General features: G+C 49.8%; 9 protein-coding genes across 9 annotated transcripts; 4 read left to right on the forward strand and 5 right to left on the reverse strand.

Moving 5' to 3' along the window:
• Positions 1-142: 142 nt before the first annotated feature.
• AFUA_7G01970 (RTA1 domain-containing protein) lies at positions 143-818 on the reverse strand (the record flags this gene model as incomplete). Its single annotated transcript, XM_741642.1, has 2 exons — positions 143-579; positions 644-818. 2 exons carry the CDS (start codon positions 816-818, stop codon positions 143-145), a joined length of 612 nt encoding a protein of 203 aa, XP_746735.1.
• Positions 819-1392: 574 nt separating this feature from the next.
• AFUA_7G01980 (NAD(P)-dependent alcohol dehydrogenase) lies at positions 1393-2983 on the reverse strand. The gene has a single exon (XM_741641.2). The coding sequence runs from the start codon at positions 2714-2716 to the stop codon at positions 1598-1600; it is 1119 nt and encodes a 372-aa protein (XP_746734.1). The 5' UTR covers positions 2717-2983; the 3' UTR covers positions 1393-1597.
• Positions 2984-3046: 63 nt separating this feature from the next.
• On the reverse strand, positions 3047-5323 carry AFUA_7G01990 (uncharacterized protein). Its single transcript, XM_741640.2, has 4 exons — positions 4986-5323; positions 4847-4927; positions 3571-4794; positions 3047-3513 (listed from the first exon to the last, which is right to left on the reverse strand). Exons 1-4 carry the CDS (start codon positions 5163-5165, stop codon positions 3304-3306), a joined length of 1695 nt encoding a protein of 564 aa, XP_746733.1. The 5' UTR covers positions 5166-5323; the 3' UTR covers positions 3047-3303.
• A 53-nt stretch (positions 5324-5376) lies between these two features.
• Positions 5377-7589, forward strand: AFUA_7G02000 (Leucine Rich Repeat domain protein; the record flags this gene model as incomplete). Its single annotated transcript, XM_741639.2, has 7 exons — positions 5377-5453; positions 5566-5666; positions 5746-5880; positions 5940-6050; positions 6137-6261; positions 6313-6832; positions 6894-7589. The coding sequence occupies exons 1-7, from the start codon at positions 5438-5440 to the stop codon at positions 7587-7589; spliced, it is 1704 nt and encodes a 567-aa protein (XP_746732.2). The 5' UTR covers positions 5377-5437.
• A 222-nt stretch (positions 7590-7811) lies between these two features.
• On the reverse strand, positions 7812-10150 carry AFUA_7G02010 (indoleamine 2,3-dioxygenase family protein; the record flags this gene model as incomplete). Its single annotated transcript, XM_741638.2, has 5 exons — positions 9040-10150; positions 8673-8986; positions 8450-8610; positions 8085-8387; positions 7812-8030 (listed from the first exon to the last, which is right to left on the reverse strand). Exons 1-5 carry the CDS (start codon positions 9531-9533, stop codon positions 7812-7814), a joined length of 1491 nt encoding a protein of 496 aa, XP_746731.1. The 5' UTR covers positions 9534-10150.
• Positions 10151-11155: 1005 nt separating this feature from the next.
• On the reverse strand, positions 11156-11883 carry AFUA_7G02030 (protein PET117). Its single transcript, XM_741637.2, has 3 exons — positions 11639-11883; positions 11336-11575; positions 11156-11288 (listed from the first exon to the last, which is right to left on the reverse strand). The coding sequence occupies exons 1-2, from the start codon at positions 11732-11734 to the stop codon at positions 11423-11425; spliced, it is 249 nt and encodes an 82-aa protein (XP_746730.1). The 5' UTR covers positions 11735-11883; the 3' UTR covers positions 11156-11288; positions 11336-11422.
• Positions 11884-12034: 151 nt separating this feature from the next.
• On the forward strand, positions 12035-12698 carry AFUA_7G02020 (uncharacterized protein; the record flags this gene model as incomplete). The annotated part of the gene is made up of 5 exons (XM_741636.2): positions 12035-12101; positions 12156-12189; positions 12267-12275; positions 12393-12432; positions 12531-12698. 5 exons carry the CDS (start codon positions 12035-12037, stop codon positions 12696-12698), a joined length of 318 nt encoding a protein of 105 aa, XP_746729.2.
• Positions 12699-13091: 393 nt separating this feature from the next.
• AFUA_7G02040 (triglyceride lipase) lies at positions 13092-14617 on the forward strand (the record flags this gene model as incomplete). Its single annotated transcript, XM_741635.2, has 7 exons — positions 13092-13142; positions 13214-13442; positions 13514-13754; positions 13937-14025; positions 14076-14114; positions 14171-14300; positions 14350-14617. 7 exons carry the CDS (start codon positions 13092-13094, stop codon positions 14615-14617), a joined length of 1047 nt encoding a protein of 348 aa, XP_746728.2.
• A 938-nt stretch (positions 14618-15555) lies between these two features.
• AFUA_7G02050 (arrestin (or S-antigen), N-terminal domain protein) lies at positions 15556-17590 on the forward strand (the record flags this gene model as incomplete). Its single annotated transcript, XM_741634.2, has 5 exons — positions 15556-15768; positions 15826-15939; positions 15990-16202; positions 16265-16837; positions 16892-17590. 5 exons carry the CDS (start codon positions 15556-15558, stop codon positions 17588-17590), a joined length of 1812 nt encoding a protein of 603 aa, XP_746727.2.
• Between the last annotated feature and the right edge of the window lie 230 nt (positions 17591-17820).

Below are 17820 nucleotides of genomic sequence, written 5' to 3' on the forward strand. Positions count from 1 at the left end.
GAGGCGATAATAAGAAGAAGTCAAAGAATGGTTGCTCTAGCAGAATGACAGGTTGGAAGGAAAACGACAAGGCGGTATAAACTCGGCAAACAGACAATTCATGAAGCATCATCGCGACAAGGCTAGAGAGCTATTCCACGTGCTAAACAGGAGGAGCAGCCTCACAGACCTGGAGACCCCCTTTGGCTGTCATCATTTTCCCGCGACCCAACAGGCAATTGATCTCGCTCGGGTGAACAACCAGAAAGATAGCCATGACGAACCACATCAGAAGTCCGTCCAGTACATATATGAACACTTCGCTCTGCAGCAATGAACCATCCCAGCCTTGAAGGTATTCAGCAACTCGAAATACGGATCGAACCAAGATCAGAATACTTGATGCATATAGCGCGCCCATATGTTTCTTCCAAGGAATGTACTCGGCGACGGACTCGGGAGTTGCATGGGCAGTGATCCGACGCTGGAAGACGAAAGCGCTTATCACAAAGAAACCGAAAAAGATGATCTGGACAAAGAGACCGCCAACGATAACATTTTCGCCGATACTTTGGTTGTCCGTGACCAAGATCCCCGCCCCTGTCGTGCAACGGATCATTAGTGTTTTAGCTCGCATCTAGGGCGTAATAACTGCAAACCCTACCGGATGCTTGCATCAGGAAGCTGAGCACGTCTCCCGCAACAAATATCTTGGTCATCCAGGTCACCCGAATGATTGCAAACTTCTCCCCTTTGACGAGAAGGATGATTCGGCCCAACTCCATGTATATACTGGCAGCAAATAGCGCAGGCGCTACCAGCAACAATGTGCTCTGCATGATGTACGGGCCAAGGGTCCAATTTGGCGATTGGGATGCTGACAGGCAGCGTCCAATGTATCCTATCAATTCAACTTGATGAAGTCAGGTATCCAGCCCAATGGAATCATCCCTCGGCAGCAGATCAAAACGTACAGTAGCCTCCTATGACCAAAGATATACAAAACCATGTTCTTGTTCGGAAGATATGGAAGGTGTGTAGCAGGGTGACAATGCCGAAGAGGACGACGAATATTACTCCTGCCGCCATGGAGGGATAGTACTCATAGGCTACCCAGCCTTCATACCCTCGCTTTAACAACATGGCGATGATTTATATGTAACAATGGCAAACCAAGCAAGAGATATTCCAAAATGCTTCTGGAAAGCTTGGGCAAAAAGATAGTTCAATTCTCTCAGAAGGATCCCCAGCTAAGAAGGAATTTACATCTTATATACCTATCTCTGACTAGTCGACTCCTCAACAATTGATCTTCAGATTTCTTCGAATTTGGCTCATCCCAGGCAACGTCAAAAACCCACTGGATTGTTCGTATATCTCGTACTAATTTCCCTTTTCGGTAAAAGTGATGGTTTTTTCTCGATTGCCAAGATATATCCACCGTTCCCACCATCTCTTGTTCCGCAGGCTTTCGTATTTCTTACTCTACAAGGATAAGCACCTCTGATTCTGGATTGTAATCGTTCTCTGAACCATGTATCCACCATAAACAAGTGGATATGAATGGTGTTTTATAGACACGACACGACACGATAGTCTGGCCCAAAATCTCGATCTATTACAACTTCGACTGTGCCCCCATCTCATTGGACAGCACATATCGGTACCTCGCTTTATTCGCATCCATATCAGCCAGAGCGGCGTTAATATCGTGCATTGGCCGCTCCTGGATCCACGGCAACACCTCCTTCTCCGCAGCCAGCTGCAGCATCGCCCGGATATCATCCGGAGACCCAATATTCGACCCCGTCACTTTCACCCCCTTCTGTATCAACGACCATGCCGTTAACGGCGGCAGCGGCGATTCCGGTGCTCCGACCTGAACAAACGTCCCATCCACCTTGAGAAGCCGCAGATACTGCGCAAGAGGCATATCCGGCGCGTCAACCGTGCAAATAATCAAATCAAGCGTGCGCGCATGCGCCCTCGCCCATTTCTTCTCCTCGTCCGTCGCGATGAACGCATCTGCCCCGAGCCCCTCCAGCGCATCCCGCCGCTTGCTCGACGACCTTGAGATCGCAACCACGCGATCGCAGCCCATGGCTTTGGCAAACAGAATCCCCATATGCCCCAGCCCGCCAATCCCGACAATCCCAACCGTCTTCCCCGGCCCGGCAGCATACTTCCGCAACGGCGCGTAAACCGTCACGCCGCCGCAGAGCAGTGGCGCTGCGGCCGCGGAGGGCAGCGCATCGGGAATCTTGAACGCAAAGTGTGCAGGCCCGCGCCAGAACTCCGCGAACCCGCCGTATGCTTTGCTCTTGTCGGCGTAGCGGCTGTTGTAGGTGCCTGTGATGCGGGGGCAGTAGTTCTCGCGGCCGTCGGCGCAGGGCTCGCAGTCAGCGCGAAGGCAGGACATGCTCTGGGCGCCGATGCCGACGCGGTCGCCGACTTTGATTGTGCGGGAGGCGGGGGAGGAGGCGAGGGTGGGGACGCTGCGGCCGATGCGGACGACCGTGCCGATTATCTCGTGGCCGACGACGCAGGGGTAGTCGCTTGGGCCCCAGCCTGAGCGGAGGGTGTGGATGTCTGTGCCACAGATGCCACAGTGGGAGACTTTAACTTCGATGTCGGTTTCGGTGAAGGGTTTAGGTTCGAAGGTGGTGAATGTCAGAGGGCTGGTGGCGTCGCGGGCAACCCAGCCATGAAATGTTTTGGGTGGTGACGAGGACATCATTGATTGGATATGAGGAGGTCTTCAGTGTGAACTTGTAGTTTGTTCGCGTATACTCCGTATATAGTCTCCGAATGGTTCGCAGGGTGTTGCCGTCTGAGATACAAAGGTTGGTGGTGGAAAGATGAAAACGCTCAACCGGTGAAAGCAAAGGTTAAGGTACCAGATAGATTTGCAACAATGATTTGGATTAGCAGTTGTTGATCTGATGTTTCTAAAGGTTGTCTGGCTATAAATAATATAATGCGGAGATTGACTGGTCGTGCTTCGAAGCTCCAGTTGCCGAGGTTGTGGGAGAAGCGTTATGGGCACAAGATGACATGCCGACAAACCCCTTAATGCGTCCTCTGCCATTCTCCTCATGATAAACTTGCAAAGCGTATATTATAGAATTATTGTGATTGAAAGTAGATGGTTCACACCAGTACAGTACAGAGTGGCAGCGATTATATGCGCCGTTTCAAAAGTATTCGGCCCTTGAGTGAGTGTGGAAAATATGAAAATAAAAAGGAACGTATGTACAGATAAACTGCTCGGGGTATCAACAAAACGGAACGCCAGACAGATACCAAACCAAGGCCCCAATCCCATCATCGCGATGGCATGCCCAAGAGCTCCCCGAGCTCGTCAGTCGTCAATGTGCTTCTCCGTCGGTCACGAGCGGCTTTCTTGGAGTTTTTCACTCCTCGAGTTCTCTTTCGGCTTTCTGACTCCTTGCGAGCCTCCTCTGCGGCTCGCGCTTCGCTTTCAACAGCTGCTAGTTTCTGCGATACACTTAACTGTGTCTCGCCCTCGGGACCCTGCTGCCACCAAGTTAGCCCTCAACTACTCCCAATATCACTTGGTTTGGCCCGTACCTGATGTGACTTCTTGGGATCTATCTTTTTCTTCGACGGCCGTCGGGTTACAGCCTCAGATTTGTGAGCTTTGACCACCAAGGTCTCGTCTTCTTGGCCAGTCGCTACACATGGCGAGCCTTGCAATCCAGGTGTAAAGGACACTTTCCGAGGCCCAGAAACGTTATTATCGCTCCGTTCTTTTAGAGCGCGACTGGTAGGTTTGCGAGATTTCCGTTCGCGAGGCGATGCTATTTTGCTGGCATCATGGTTGCCAGTCTCGTCTCGGTCTGTATTATATTTGGCCACCTTAACTGGGGCCTCCGCCTCTTCCTCGGCCTGTTGGTCTTCGTAAATGGGAGACTGCATCGTTGTATCAATCCCACTATCGGTTGTGGATTCTTGCATCGAGTCAACGCTGAGGTCGAGTTTCAAACCCAGCCGGAGCTCCTCTGCTCGCACCGAGTCACCTCCGTCGGCAATTCTCTTGTGCCAGCCGTCCATGAGCGTAACGGCCTGTTTCCACCGAGTTTCCATCTTCTCCCATCCCTCTCGTAGACGCTTGATTTCCTCGTCGCGGACTTCGACCTCTTCTAGGGGTACAAAGGACGGGTTGGTCAGCAATGTCCTCAGGTGCTCGAGCACTCTGTCCATTTGAACCGATAGTTCCTCGCAAGATGAAGGAATCGTAGTGACCGGTCCCTGGGACGACTTCATGCCCCTTGTGCTTGTCGATGCATTCGGATACTGCTCGTGTCCTTCCTCCATCTGCGACAGCCCTTGTAGATCCAGCAGAGTCTGAACAGTATTGCGCGCAAGCGCAATCAGTGTATCGTTTTCGTCGCTCAAACTCTGGCACAGTTCCGTCAAGAATTCGTTCGTTTCTTGCTTCAAGCTGTACCCGGGATCATGGACTCCTTCTCCGCCGGCAAGAAACCTAGATTTGGACATTCGATCGACCGTGGGGTTGATGTTGATTGTCGTCACGCCCAGTCCTTCCCGTCTCCCTCTCTGTCGCTCAGCCAAGTGTGATTTCAACTTCTGCATCTCCAGGTCGCGCTTGCGGACGTCATTGGCGCACTGTGCACGAATCTGTTGCACATTCGCCTTCATGCGTTGTATCTGCTCTTTTAGACCTCTAATCGTCGCCTCGGTGCTGGACAAGTTTGTTTTCAGGGCACGTTCCTGGGCTTCCGCCAGAGCCAGCGACCGGGCCAATTCCGACGTCTTCGTTTTCAGCTTTTCCTGTGAATGACTTTAGTCGTTGCTCCCAGCCACTGAAACAAGCCCAACATACAATCTCAAGCATTTTCTGCGAGTCCTCCGCGCGCAATGTCCGAATCGTTGTGGCCAGGTTCTCCCGATGCTCTGCTTCCCGCTGTTGACGCTGGTCAGACACACAGCTCAAACAGAATATAAGCTCTCAATTCACATACGTCTCTTCTCAGGACCAAATCATTAATTAAGTTGATGATTCTCGCCATTGTGCCTTCAACCCCTCCGTCGTCGTTCTCCGGTTGGGCGAAGTCGATCGGTCGGCCGCTTTTGACCAGCCCGCGAGCAAGGAGCACATTATTAATATAAGTTGATGCCGCCTGTAAATTGTGCGGCTCCATGGCTTGACCTGCAAGCTTTATAGAATCTTTGGAGCCAGCGACGATGGCGACGTGGGGATGAGAGATTATTATTGTCGACGACCGTTATTTTCCATGCAGCAGGGATTATTCCAAAAGGGGAAGAAAGTAAACACCGCCATTGCTGGGGCTGTCCGTTCCGACCACAAGCGCAGCAGCCTCCAAAATGGCCAACGCGCAGTTCCCGTTGCCAGGTTGATGATGCGCGTCTCTCTTCCGCCTCAGGCGGTGTGGGAAGTGGATTCGAGTGGAAGATGGCTTTATCTCGAGGTAAGTCCTTTTCTTCGATTGTTGTTAAGGTAGTCCACATAGAGTGCTGGGATGGATTTACAGGAGCGATAAAATGATGTTTGTGTTCGGTGGCTGAGGTTTTTGTCAATAGATGATGATGGCCTAAATGATGCCGCCGCATTATTGCAGCAAAACGGCCAGAAACTATATCAGCAAGGCAATTTTCAAGCCGCCCTAGAGGTCTTTACAGAGGTAATTTTCGCCTCAGGGGGACCATCTCTGTTGAGGCTTATGCGAATGATGATATTAAGACTTTCGTTTCTTCTACTAGGCTTTGAGAACCAGCCATGGCGATGTCATCAGTGTCTATGATAACCGTGCTGCCACCTATGCCAAGCTAGCCAAGTATGACCTGGCTTTGCGGGATGCCAGGGCCATGATAAAGACTAACAAACTAGACTCCCGGGTAGGATCGCAAATTACATACTATAGATGTCAAAATGCACCTCCATTGACCATTGACAGGGCTATCTTCGATGTGCAAAGGTCCTGCTGTCGGATGGGAAACCTGACAAGGCACTTGATGTCTATGCCTATGCCCTAAAGACTTTGCCGACTTGCGATCCTCGTCGTCAGGTAAGGTTATTTCCCCACTTAATCCATGCCTTATTTGAGCCACCTTGTACGGACTCGAGTTCTCAGACGTACTGACTGTTGCGTAGCTTGTAGAGCAACTTCATAACAAGTTGTCGAGCAAAGTACATGCAAAGTGCCATGACCCGTTCACGGTATTGCCATTGGAGGTAGTCATGATGGTTGTGAATCACTTCAACTTCAAGCAGATTGTGTGAGTGATCGAAATGCAGGCACTATAGCACAGTTCTGACTACTTTCCTAGGGCTATTCTTCGCGTATCAAAAAAGTGGGATCGATTTCTGTCGTCGATACGTAGTCTCTGGATGCGTATAGATCTCTCGGATGCTCGTGGCAAAATCCACTGGCCTTCAGTCCGGGCGTACATCCGTCGATCAAAAGCCATGCTCACGCATGCCATTGTCAAGAATATCTCGACACCGTCTACGCAAAGAGTCTTGGAGTTCTTTAGCAGGTGCCCTAACCTAGAGCATCTTGAGATATGGGCTCAGTCCAAGCCTGATGTCCTTTATGACCTGTACAAGAGCTCCAAAGGATTGAAAACTCTGATCATATCTGGCCACACAGCCCTACCGCAGGAGACCATTGGCAAATTTCTTCAGACTCTGCCACTTTTGGAGCGACTCGAAGTTCATGAGGCGAAGCCATCTAACTTGGCTCGCGTACAGTGGCCGGAGAAACTTCCAAGTCTCAAAAGTATCACTTTTGGTGCTATGGTCGGCGCTTCTGTACCAGACGTGCAGGCTCCTGCTCTTCATCTTCCGGTATGGCTCTCGTTGGCTCCCTGCCTTTCACGTGTAATGCAATGAGTCTAATGCCATACAGCAGCGTCTTTCGACATGTCTTCCCAATCTAGAAGAGCTTCGGCTCAGCTGGAACCCACAAATCTTCACTCCTTATCGTTTAAATTTTGATGTAAATGAGCTTTCACGGCTGCGCCGGCTGGACCTGAGCGGCATGTATGTTGGAGCAGAATTCGGTCTGCCGTCTAGCCTCGAATACCTTCGCATCCGTGGAGGCACAGGACTGGTCGGAGGCTCCCTCGTCCAAAGGGAATTCCCATTTGTCTACAAGGAACCTTTCGAGCTTCCGAATCTTCATACACTCATCCTCACTGACGTGCCATGGGCGACAGGCTACACAGTTCGGCACTTCTGCACCATCGCCCAGGCGCCTTTGAAAGTCCTCCATCTCGACAGCTGCTTCCGAATCACCGGTGCTCAGATTTCCGAACTAGTCCGCATGGACAGTCTGAGCGACTTACAGGAACTCAACATTTCGCACATTGCAGGTACTGATGACAAGTCAGCTGCCGTTATAATTGGCGCACTACCCAGCCTCAAGGTCGTGCATCTCTCATATACAAGGATCTCCGGCTGCACAATAAAGGCTTTTGCCGATGCACGAAGCTCCGACGACAGCGTAGCGAAAGTGGATCGGATATACGCTAAATTTTGCGACGAAGTGTCATCAGATGCGGTCGCGTATGGACGATCTCGGGGCGTTGAAATAATCGCATAGGTGCGAGCGAGCAGGGCTCCAAGTATTGCATGTATTATTCTATTTCGCGGCTTTGGGGAACATGTATTACTAGAAGATCTTCTTGACAAAACACAGTAGGTCTCATCAGACAGAACGAACATCATATGGATGAAGTCCAGTAACACCATCTCACAAGACAAAGATCGTAGCAGTGGACAGCGGCGTTTGCGCTGTGTAACTACCTACACAATCTACGGACAACTAGACACCCCGCTCCTTGCACCACCTCTCGACCTCCCTCGCCAGTTTCTCCCTCTGATCGCGCACCATTTCCATCATAGGCTCCACCTGCTTCTGCACCGTCGCATCGTACGCGAGATGCCCGTTAGACACGACCCCGGCCGCCTTCTGCGGTGCCAGATACGTATCGTAGATCGAAACCATCAGATCCATCACCGCAGACAACTGGTTTGGAAGCCACTACATCCACATTAGCTCGATGCTTTCCGGATACAAGGAGGGAAAAGCACAAACCGTGACAATAGGACTACCACCGGTAGCAGTGGGATGCGGCGTCCGCTTGATGATATACTCCCTGGCAAACAGCCAATGGCGCCAGCGGAAGCTGCGAACGTGGTTCAGTGTCTTGAGAAGCAGGACGGTAGTCTCCGTGTCTTGGACTGCGAAGTTGCGGACGTCGACTTCGGCGGCCTTGGAGTCGATGTAGGCGAGGAATTCACGGTGGGGGAGTGGTCTGTAGGCGCGGAACTCGTGTAGGATCTTGGTGAGGGGGGTGGAGGGCATGGGGATTTGGAGGAGGTGGTCGAGCAGGGGGATCTGAGGTAGATAGATGTTAATTGGGATTGCAGATAAAAAGGGAGGCCAGTTAGGGAGCGTACCATGCTGTCGTTGGCGCCACTTTCTCCTCGGAAGTAGAGGGGTTTATTGTCTAAGACGCCGTCGTAGATGACGCCGTTGGGGAACATGGATTGAGAGGTGATGCCGAAGATGAAGACGCGGAAGGAGAGGTATTCGGCCGGCTTGGAGTTGGCCCACATGTCTGATGTTGTTAGCCGGGAGTTGAGTTCGTGAGTGCGGATGAATGACGGTGAAGTAGCTTACCCTCCATGCAGGCTTCAATCTTTTCCATTGAGGCGAGAATCTCTCGGAAGCCGTCGTTGACCTCGGAGCGAGGGCCACCCTGCTCAAGGGTATCGACCACTTTGAGGGCACCACTGATCAGACCATTGGACTCCTTGACCATGTCGATATGGGTAAGGATAAAGCCTGCCTCGGAGCTCTTGGGGTCGAGGCCGCGCTCAAAAGCCCTCACCAGGCGGAGGTTGTCGTAAACCAAGCCCTTGGATGGATCCGCAAGATGGTAGTTGAAGAGCGAATAAGCGGCAGCATAGGACATGAATGGAGGGATGTCCAGCCTGAACAAGGGTATCAGCAATATACCATCACGATACAACAACGAAAGACATACAGCTGCGCACAGTGGTACATGGGGCGGGCGACAGCCTTGGGCAGCTTGTCCCGTCCCAGCCCATACCCGTTCTCCGGGGCCTTGCACCAGTTCTCCCAACATGGCTCTAGGAGATAGGCCGAAGCAAGGAAAGAGTAGTCTCGGAACACTGCAGTGACCATGTAGAGGTCCCGGGAGCCGTCAGCAGTGACGAGTTTGTCAACCTCGTCAGTCAGGTCAGGAAGTTCAGTCTCGACAGCAGGGCCCAGTTCGTACTTGGCTAGCAGACCGGGACTGCCATCCTGCCTGACGACAGGCATACGGTCCAGCAGGTCCATCAAGGGCTTGAAGGCATCGGGCAGCGTAGTAGGAGACGTGCAGTAGGGTAGAAAGCCAGTGGAGGTGGTGATGGTGAAGGGGTCCAAGGACCTGGGAAGGGTAGCAGGGTCATCATGGATATGAGGGAACCTCTTCAGGGTTGTGGTAGAGGTTGGAGGGAATTTGTTTTGAGTCATGGTAGAAGTTGACAAGAAGAGAGTATGTCTATGTGTCTATAGGGGAAGGCAAGGGTGACTTGATATAGTGATGGTGGACGAAGGAACACAAGAGGATCTATGATATGAGACAAATGAAAACAAAGCGTCAGTACAAAACGTCAGCTAGAGCAAGACGAGGCCTCTCGAGGACTTGGAATCCAGAGAAACAGACGGGGGATTTGGCAGGAAAGGAGGCGATTCTTATAATATCAGAGGCCGGTATTATTTCCGGCCATGGGCATGCCATTACGAAATTCGCGTGGAGACATCGACTGTGCGCGTGAAACCATGAGAGAATCATCTGCAAGCGCAAGAATATCAACTACTAAGCTGATATAGAGATACCCGATGTAAAATTCACCATCCTTCGACTAATCATTGCATCTCGATGCCTCAACAACATCTCTATACAAACAGTTGCCAGAGAGGGCATGATAATGTCACGGGAGCACGCTAAACCCGATTTGGCGTAGTAGACAGTCCGCTCGAGTCGCATTTGTCGACCCTGGCACTTTGAGGAAAGCCTCCAGACTCCATCTAGACATTATACCATGTGTCTGGAGTCCGTGATCATCAAAGCTCCTGGCCAATTTATGGTTGTTGCTTGGATAATGCCAGGGAACACTCCATGTCATGTACATTGCCTGCTCAATATCTCGATAGATGCCAAGATCTGTTGTTACATAAAGTGTACGCTGATTGGCTACGTCTGCCGTCATCCTGTCAGATTAGCGTTTTTTAGGCCCGTTAGCGCGATAAGAGGCCGGAATCAATCCGGCCTCCGAAGATAGCCGAGGGTTTCACGTGACCAATACAGATAAGGTTGGAGATGCGCTCACGTGGACCGTTGGCATGAGATATATGCAACCGAGAGCGTCCCAGGTTTGTCTACTTGCGTGACTGCCTGTTAGGCTACATCAGACCTGCATGGGGAATATACTTCTCACCGTACAGCTCACCAACTAATCAACAGCTCCACTACAATGTGAGCACATGGGATCATTAGCATCATAGCATCCAAGCAACGAACTCGAGAGTCGAGGTTGCCCCTTCCATACGGAAAGGAATTTGCGCCCGAAGTAGCGAATGACTGGTGACTTACCCTGACAAAATCTTCCTCGGAAACCACATAGTTAGGTACTTCTACACTTGAAACAGTTCATCGAATGTAAACAAGCTTCCAGTGCGTGGGATGTTCACGGATCAGTGTCGACGAAGCAAAGGCATAGATGTATATTCCAATAGTGCGCATTTCAGGGCCACAAAATGTTCTTTGATGTATTGACTCAACTCGATCAATCACGGGGCCATTTGCTTCTGAAACAGGCTGCAATTAAATAACTACCGGGAAGGTAGAAGCTCACATATTCACTAGAGAGGCCACCATGCTGAAAAGGCACCCAGTAGGCCTTGGAGGATTGACCGATGTGATATATATAGAAGAGCTTGCCTATAAGAGCTGGGTACTCCCATAAGGGCCAGAACCCTCGGAGAAAGCTGCCCTACCAGACTGGCACGGTGTTTCGTGCTCTCAAAGGACCAGACTCTGAGTGTTCATGTCAGACGCCGTGGAACCGTCTGTTTTCATGGATTTCCTCATATGAAGCAGAGATGATATTGCATTGAGACAAGTTCATGCAGAATATGTCTAGTGACTCTAAGCGGTATAATATACAGATCGTGACTAATTTACACATTCCATTTCGGAAACGTCGAAATGTTATATAGTTGATTCTTACAAGTCATTAGCTTCGATCAGAGATCCGAACATCAGAACTTACTGAACCCAAGATTGTATGTCCAAGCACATAGACTCAGACCTGTGCATTTGCTCAACCTGGTTATGACCTGATCTTACGGTTTCCATGTCACCCGCTCGACCCTTGAGTATCTGTGCTCGGAGACACTTTTTGCAGCTTTCGGTACTCCTCTTCCAGGGCTTTCTGCATCTCAAACTCGGCTTGTCGCTCCAATCGAATCCGCTGCTTTTCCATATCTCGTTCAACGCCTTTGTGCATTTGCTATCAAGATGCCAAATAATTAGCTTTTACAGTTGAGGGATGCTGAGCAGTCTCCGAGCTTACCGCTTTCTCTTGCTCTTGGGACCAATGCACGAAGTAGACGATCCCCGCAGTACCAAGACTGGTGAGTGCTAGTGTCACCTTGGAAGCTCGCGACATTGTAGTGACCTTGAAAAAAGCACCACGCCCAACGGCTCAATTGACGATCTGACAAGGCCTGGCAATCTTTAAGGCTGCATCGGTGATAATCACAAACGGTAGCGGTGAGAGATGGCAGAACCCCCGACCGCCTTGCGGGTCATTCGTGGCGTATGCGATTCGGGGATCGAGCTGCCCATCACCAGCTCCACATCTCTACCTTATCTATCCTGAGCTCTGTCTCCTTCATTTGGTTATTGTCGCGGTATTCAGGGACACTCAGCCATCATGGTGAGCTATATGTGCTCTTGTGATTGAAATATGGCGGAGGCTAACATACCTGATCTAGTCCGCCCAGAACTCAGCAGGCATTCAGACCCTCCTCGATGTAGGTCATGCTGGGGTGATTGCTGTTGGACCTGGACTAATGTTCCACTGTTAGGCCGAGAGAGAGGCTCAGAAGATTGTACAGCAAGGTATGTACCCTGTTTTTTTATAGCTTTGTCAAGAGATCTGGTTTTCATGAAACCTTACTGACCTCCTGCGACTCCAGCCAGAGAATGTATGCGCGCTTAGACTTCGCATTCAGTTGGCATATCTGACGATGGGTACAAATAGATCGCACGAAGCGGATAAGGGACGCAAAGGCGGAGGCTCAGAAAGAAATTGACGAGTACAGACAACAGAAGGAGGAGGAATTCAAGAAGTTCGAGGCTGAGGTGAGTCTCGGTTTTGGCGATGGATTCTGATGGAGTCCATGCAGAGGACTTTGCAACGCTTCCTCATGCTTGTGGCTAACTATTGGACAATCTTACAGCACTCGAGTGGGTACAAGAAGGCCGAGGAGGATGCCAACAAAGAGGCCGAGGTCAAACTTCAAGATATTCAAACTGCGGGGAAGGAGAAGGGCAACAAGGTTGTTGAAGACCTGATCAATGCAGTCATTGATGTGAATCCTCAGGCGTCAGACAAGATAAAGGCATAGAAGTTTGGTACATCAATGCCTGCTGTCTTTCAACCCGTATGCAGTGGTTACATCTGTTCGGTTTTTTGCTTGCTCTAGGGTCTTGAACATACCATCTGTGTTGCTTTTCGCAATAGATATGAAATCTTCCTGTTTCTCCCCAGCTTCCCTGCGCTTAGCCGGAACGATAGAAAAGATGGATGCCTTTCATAGTGAGCTCGACTGATGCTTGTGGATCAAGCAAATATTCTTGGGTCAAGGTGTCCATCATCTAATATTCAACTGACAGTCCCCAAGTGAAAACTGGAAATATGTACAAATATGCATACATCCACATTAGTTCATTGCCGCTCTCTGTGCCTGTGATTATTCGACAACCCGTGTATAGAGTAGAGGGTAAGTTCTGCCTGAGGCATGGAACGCGGATCCACTTGCGTCATAAGGACTGCGGCTTCTCGATCACAAGTAAACTTGTCCTCCTTCATTTCTCATTCTTTGAAAAAAAAAAAAAAAATAAAAACCAAAGACAAACTTAGTGGACGACTATGGTACATGTTGGTGCAGAATTGAATGCGTCTGCACAAGTAAGGTTTCTTCGCAGCCTGTGTAGGTTTCGATCATTTAGTTCTTCCTATCGGAGCTTCCACGCTTTGCCGTGCAGGAGCAAATCACATAAGCATATAGGTTCCGATGCTCTTGACCCTCGCCTTGATGATCTTGGAAAGGTCTTACGAGACGAATATGCGGTGATCCGAGATCATTACGGTAAGTCTGATTGTTTCCTATCCTCGTGTGCCCGAGGTCGGCTTGTTGATCGACCTTCGTCATCACATCAGAAACCCCAAAGTATCCAGTTGTCCTTGCGCATGGGCTCCTAGGTTTTGATGAGTTACGCCTCGCTGGCCCTCTCCTTCCTGGAGTTCAGTACTGGCGAGGAATCAAGGAAGCTTTGACCCAGAAAGGAGTGCAAGTCATCACTGCAACAGTACCTCCTTCGGGGTCCATTGAGATGCGTGCGGAGGAGCTGGTGAAGGATATAGATGAGGGCGCCCAGGGGAAAGCTGTAAATATTATTGCGTATGTATTCTCTACTTTAATAGGTTCAAGGGTAGCTTTCAGACTGACCAATGTACAGACATAGTATGGTAAGATACTCCTTTACCTATCTTAGCCGACGAAATATTCACGGTCGTCTTACAGGGGTGAGATACACTGTAATCAGATGAGACTGCTTTGATGATTTTTGTTGACATGACAAGGGGCCTTGATGCTCGTTACATGATAAGTCGTCTAAGACCGAAGAAGTTCAAGGTCTTGTCTTTGACGACAATTGCGACTCCTCATCGTGGTATGCTGCGTCCTTGGAATAATCCACGGTTATTTACTCAGACAATTCAGGTTCTACGGTTGCAGATTATGTCCTTGAGCGAATTGGTGGTTCGTTCCATGATTACTCTATACAAAGAACCAAACTCATGCCTATAACACTGCAGACGAGCGGCTACCCCAGTTATATTACACTCTCGGAAAACTCAAGGTTGAAACTGGAGCCTTTTCCCAGTTGACGCGCAAGTATATGGAAGATACGTTCAATCCAGCCACGCCTGACGTTGAGGATGTTCGGTAAGTGGTCTACAGTAAATCAATGGCAGCAAGGCTGAGCGTTGTGCAGTTACTTCAGCTACGGCGCAGCGATGCAACCAAGCTTTTGGTCTATGTTCCGCTTGTCCCATCGCGTTCTTCAAGAGGTGGAAGGATATAACGATGGGCTAGTCAGCGTCGCTAGCAGCAAATGGGGAAAATACAAAGGCACCCTGGAAGGGGCCAGCCACCTGGATTTGATCAACTGGACCAACAGGCTGAAGTGGCTTGCGGGCGAGATAACTGGAAACAGGCAAAGGTTTGTAAAATCTATCTCTGGCTTCGAGGTCGTCCACTAATATGAGCTGGTTTCAATCGTAGGTTCAACGCCATCGCGTTCTACCTTGACATTGCAGGTAGGATGCGTCAAATTTCTCGCGTGACTAACTTAGTTCTGTCGCTGACCATCCATGTTAGATATGCTTGCTAAGGAGGGCCTTTGATGACGCTTAGTTTGGCCATTGACGAGAAATCTTGATGCCTAGAGATCAGCAACTGGAAGCTGCTGGAATGATGCCCCCTTTTGTCCTGTTCTGGAAACTTGGCGATACCCGATTAGACTAGCGGTTTCTATGACACGACAGTGACATTGTGATATCATGTCAAACGTTGGTATAGGTACATATCTTGACGCCGTCCAATGATGATCAGCCTTCTGCACAGCTTTCTGAATCAGTGGTAGCGTCGAGAGTGGCGGTGCAGCTCTATTTTCGTAGAATGCGAGTGGCTTTGCTCGAATCTTGGCCTAGACTCAGAAGAACAGCAGATCAGGAGAACCAGAATTAGCCAATAAGAATGACAAAAGAAATGAGGAGTAGAATAATATAACGATAAGGAGACGGCATTTCTTTGTCTTTTAAATGTTTCAATTTGTGACGAAAGCGAACCCTCTTCAAAGAGTGTCAGTTAAGAGCCACCAAGAGTGGCCCCACGCCCGCCTTTTGTTCTTCGTATTGGAAGAACGTCATATTTCCCACCCTCAGATACCCGTTAACTAGTTAGTCCATGCCGAAATCCCGTGCTCTGTTTTCTGTCTTACACTTGATCTCTATGACACTGGAGTGAGTCTAATACTTGAGAAAAGTTTGTACAGTAATTCCATAAGTCACACTTGTATCGTCCGGTTGGAGTTTCGACAGAGACTGCACGCTGTCGCTTCAGCTACATCAACAACCACTATTTCCGCTATCATCTCATCGGGAAGGGAACGCTCGGCTACTGAGATTGAGTGCCTGCTATGTCTGTAACCATCCATTTAGACAGGCCACATGCTCATTTCACCAATCTCGACTTCCTGACGGGTAGAGTTGTGCTACATCTCCCCTCAGAAGCTCCGATAGGAGGCATTCAAGTGAAACTTGAGGGAGAAAGCAGAACTCGACTTTCAGGTCCACGGCATCCACATAATGAACAGTCGGATAAGAAACGTACGGAGCTTGAAGTCCATAAGGTTCGTCTGCTCGAAACAGCAGGTCAAAAATTCTAGTCCAACTAACCGACTTGACAGATCTTGTACAAAGTTGAGACACTCTTCCCAACTCCAGCTGTTTTCAACCAGAGAACTCAGAATACATCCTACACATTTGCTGCTGGGACGTACGAGTATCCCTTCCAATTCAAAGTGAGTATCATCACTAGCTGAGGCGACGACATTGACTGACATGGCTCAAGTTCCCTTTCAACAATTCATGCAGTTCACACAACAGTATGCTCACCAACTTGAACTTTACCGGGTTGAAGGTTGAGGTGGCCAAGGATACAAATCGACACGTTAAGAAGACCTTGCCTCCTTCTTTGAGTGGTTTTCCAGGCATGGCAGAGATCAAATACTATGTGAAAGCAACAGTCATTCGTCCACAGTTCTACAAGGAGAATCTGAGAGCCGTATGTACTAGAATCTTCAGCGTAGAAAATATCGTCATGAACAGCTGCTGACTCTTTACCAGATCACACCCTTGAATTTCCTACCAATCGAGCCTCCACGAACTGGAAGGCCTAACGAAGAGACGTACGCTAGACGTCAACATCAGTTCAGCAAAGCTCCTGAAAAAATCAGAACCAAGAGTCTATTCTCCAAAGCCTCCTCCTCGTCGCTCCGGGATGTGGGAGGAGAGCCTCTTCGTGTGTCTGCAGATGCAAGACTACCAAACCCGTCCATTCTTACTTGTAATGAGCCAATACCCCTGAGGTTGCTGGTGAGGAAGGTCTCCGAGTCGTTCGAAACGATCTTCCTTCAGATGCTGCAAATTGAGCTGATTAGTTATACCCACGTCCTGGCCCATGATCTTCGGCGCACAGAAGGCGGCAGCTGGGTTCTTCTCAGCCGTAGTAACATGTCTATTCCTCTCGGCAGAGGAGGGGACCCCGCTGGTACAGAGTGGACACTTGATCCCTCCATGTGGAATCGCATTCCGTTACCCAGCTCAGTTGCGCCATCTTTTGAGACTTGTAATATATCACGAACTTATGAACTCGAGGTACGAATAGGCCTGAGCCACGGAAGTATTGGAGATATGAAGGTATGTATGGAACTGGACGCTGTGCTCAAAATTTCCCCTTGCTGACATTCGAAGCCCCAACTCATCGTACTTCCCTTGAGAATGCCAGTCAAAGTGTACTCTGGAATAGCTCCTCCAAAAGCACTGCTAGATGCTATGGCTACTACTGGTCAAGCAACCTGGTCGAAACCTCCTCCGATGACCGGCCATCCTGTGGATGATACAGACGAGCGTCCACCAGTTCCTCCCCGGCCAACGGGTCCGGCCATGCCTACCAGTGTAGAGGATGTCTATGACGAAGCACCCCCAAGCTATGAGGACGCGATGGCTGAAACTCTAAGTCCTGTGGATGGCCCCCGGCGCGAGTATAACCCACCAGATGCTTCCTCTTCCAGCAGAACCATTGAACATGGAGCTGATTCGACATCGTCAGTATTCCGGAAAAAGGAACGTGACGCCACATTGCTGTACGGCCATCCCACAGCCAACTCCTCGTCGGAATCGTTTGACATGCTTCCTTCTACCCCTCCGGAGTCTCATTCCGGCTCACCTCCCACATCTCCAGTTGCACGCCAGCAGAGTGTGCTCAAGACACACAAGGCACTCCCTCCAGACGAGGAAAGTCCACCTCAATATCAGCCGGTTGCTGAAAGCCCTACTGCACCGCAAAACCGCAATGACAGGGGACGACCTCAACCGGGATTTCGTCCGATCAATCTTGGAGTACCCAACAGAAAGCCTGTACCTAGGAGTCCAAGTACGGGGCGCTCATAAACCTAGCTTATCGTAATGGGTGACTACGATCAGTCTTTCGCATTAGGAAACGAGCTCTTTCCGCGCCTTCGGCCACAATAGCACTGTCGCAAGAGCTAACAACCATGTCCCGACAGCTTTCCTCTTGGGAGAAGGTTTCCCGTGTTCCATCTTGAAGCAAAGAAAGACAATAGAATCATATACGACTAATGGTCATTTCCACCAACAGCATATGATGCATCCAATGGATA

Source organism: Aspergillus fumigatus, chromosome 7 (assembly GCF_000002655.1).
Source record: "Aspergillus fumigatus Af293 chromosome 7, whole genome shotgun sequence".
Taxonomy (NCBI): Eukaryota; Fungi; Ascomycota; class Eurotiomycetes; order Eurotiales; family Aspergillaceae; genus Aspergillus; species Aspergillus fumigatus.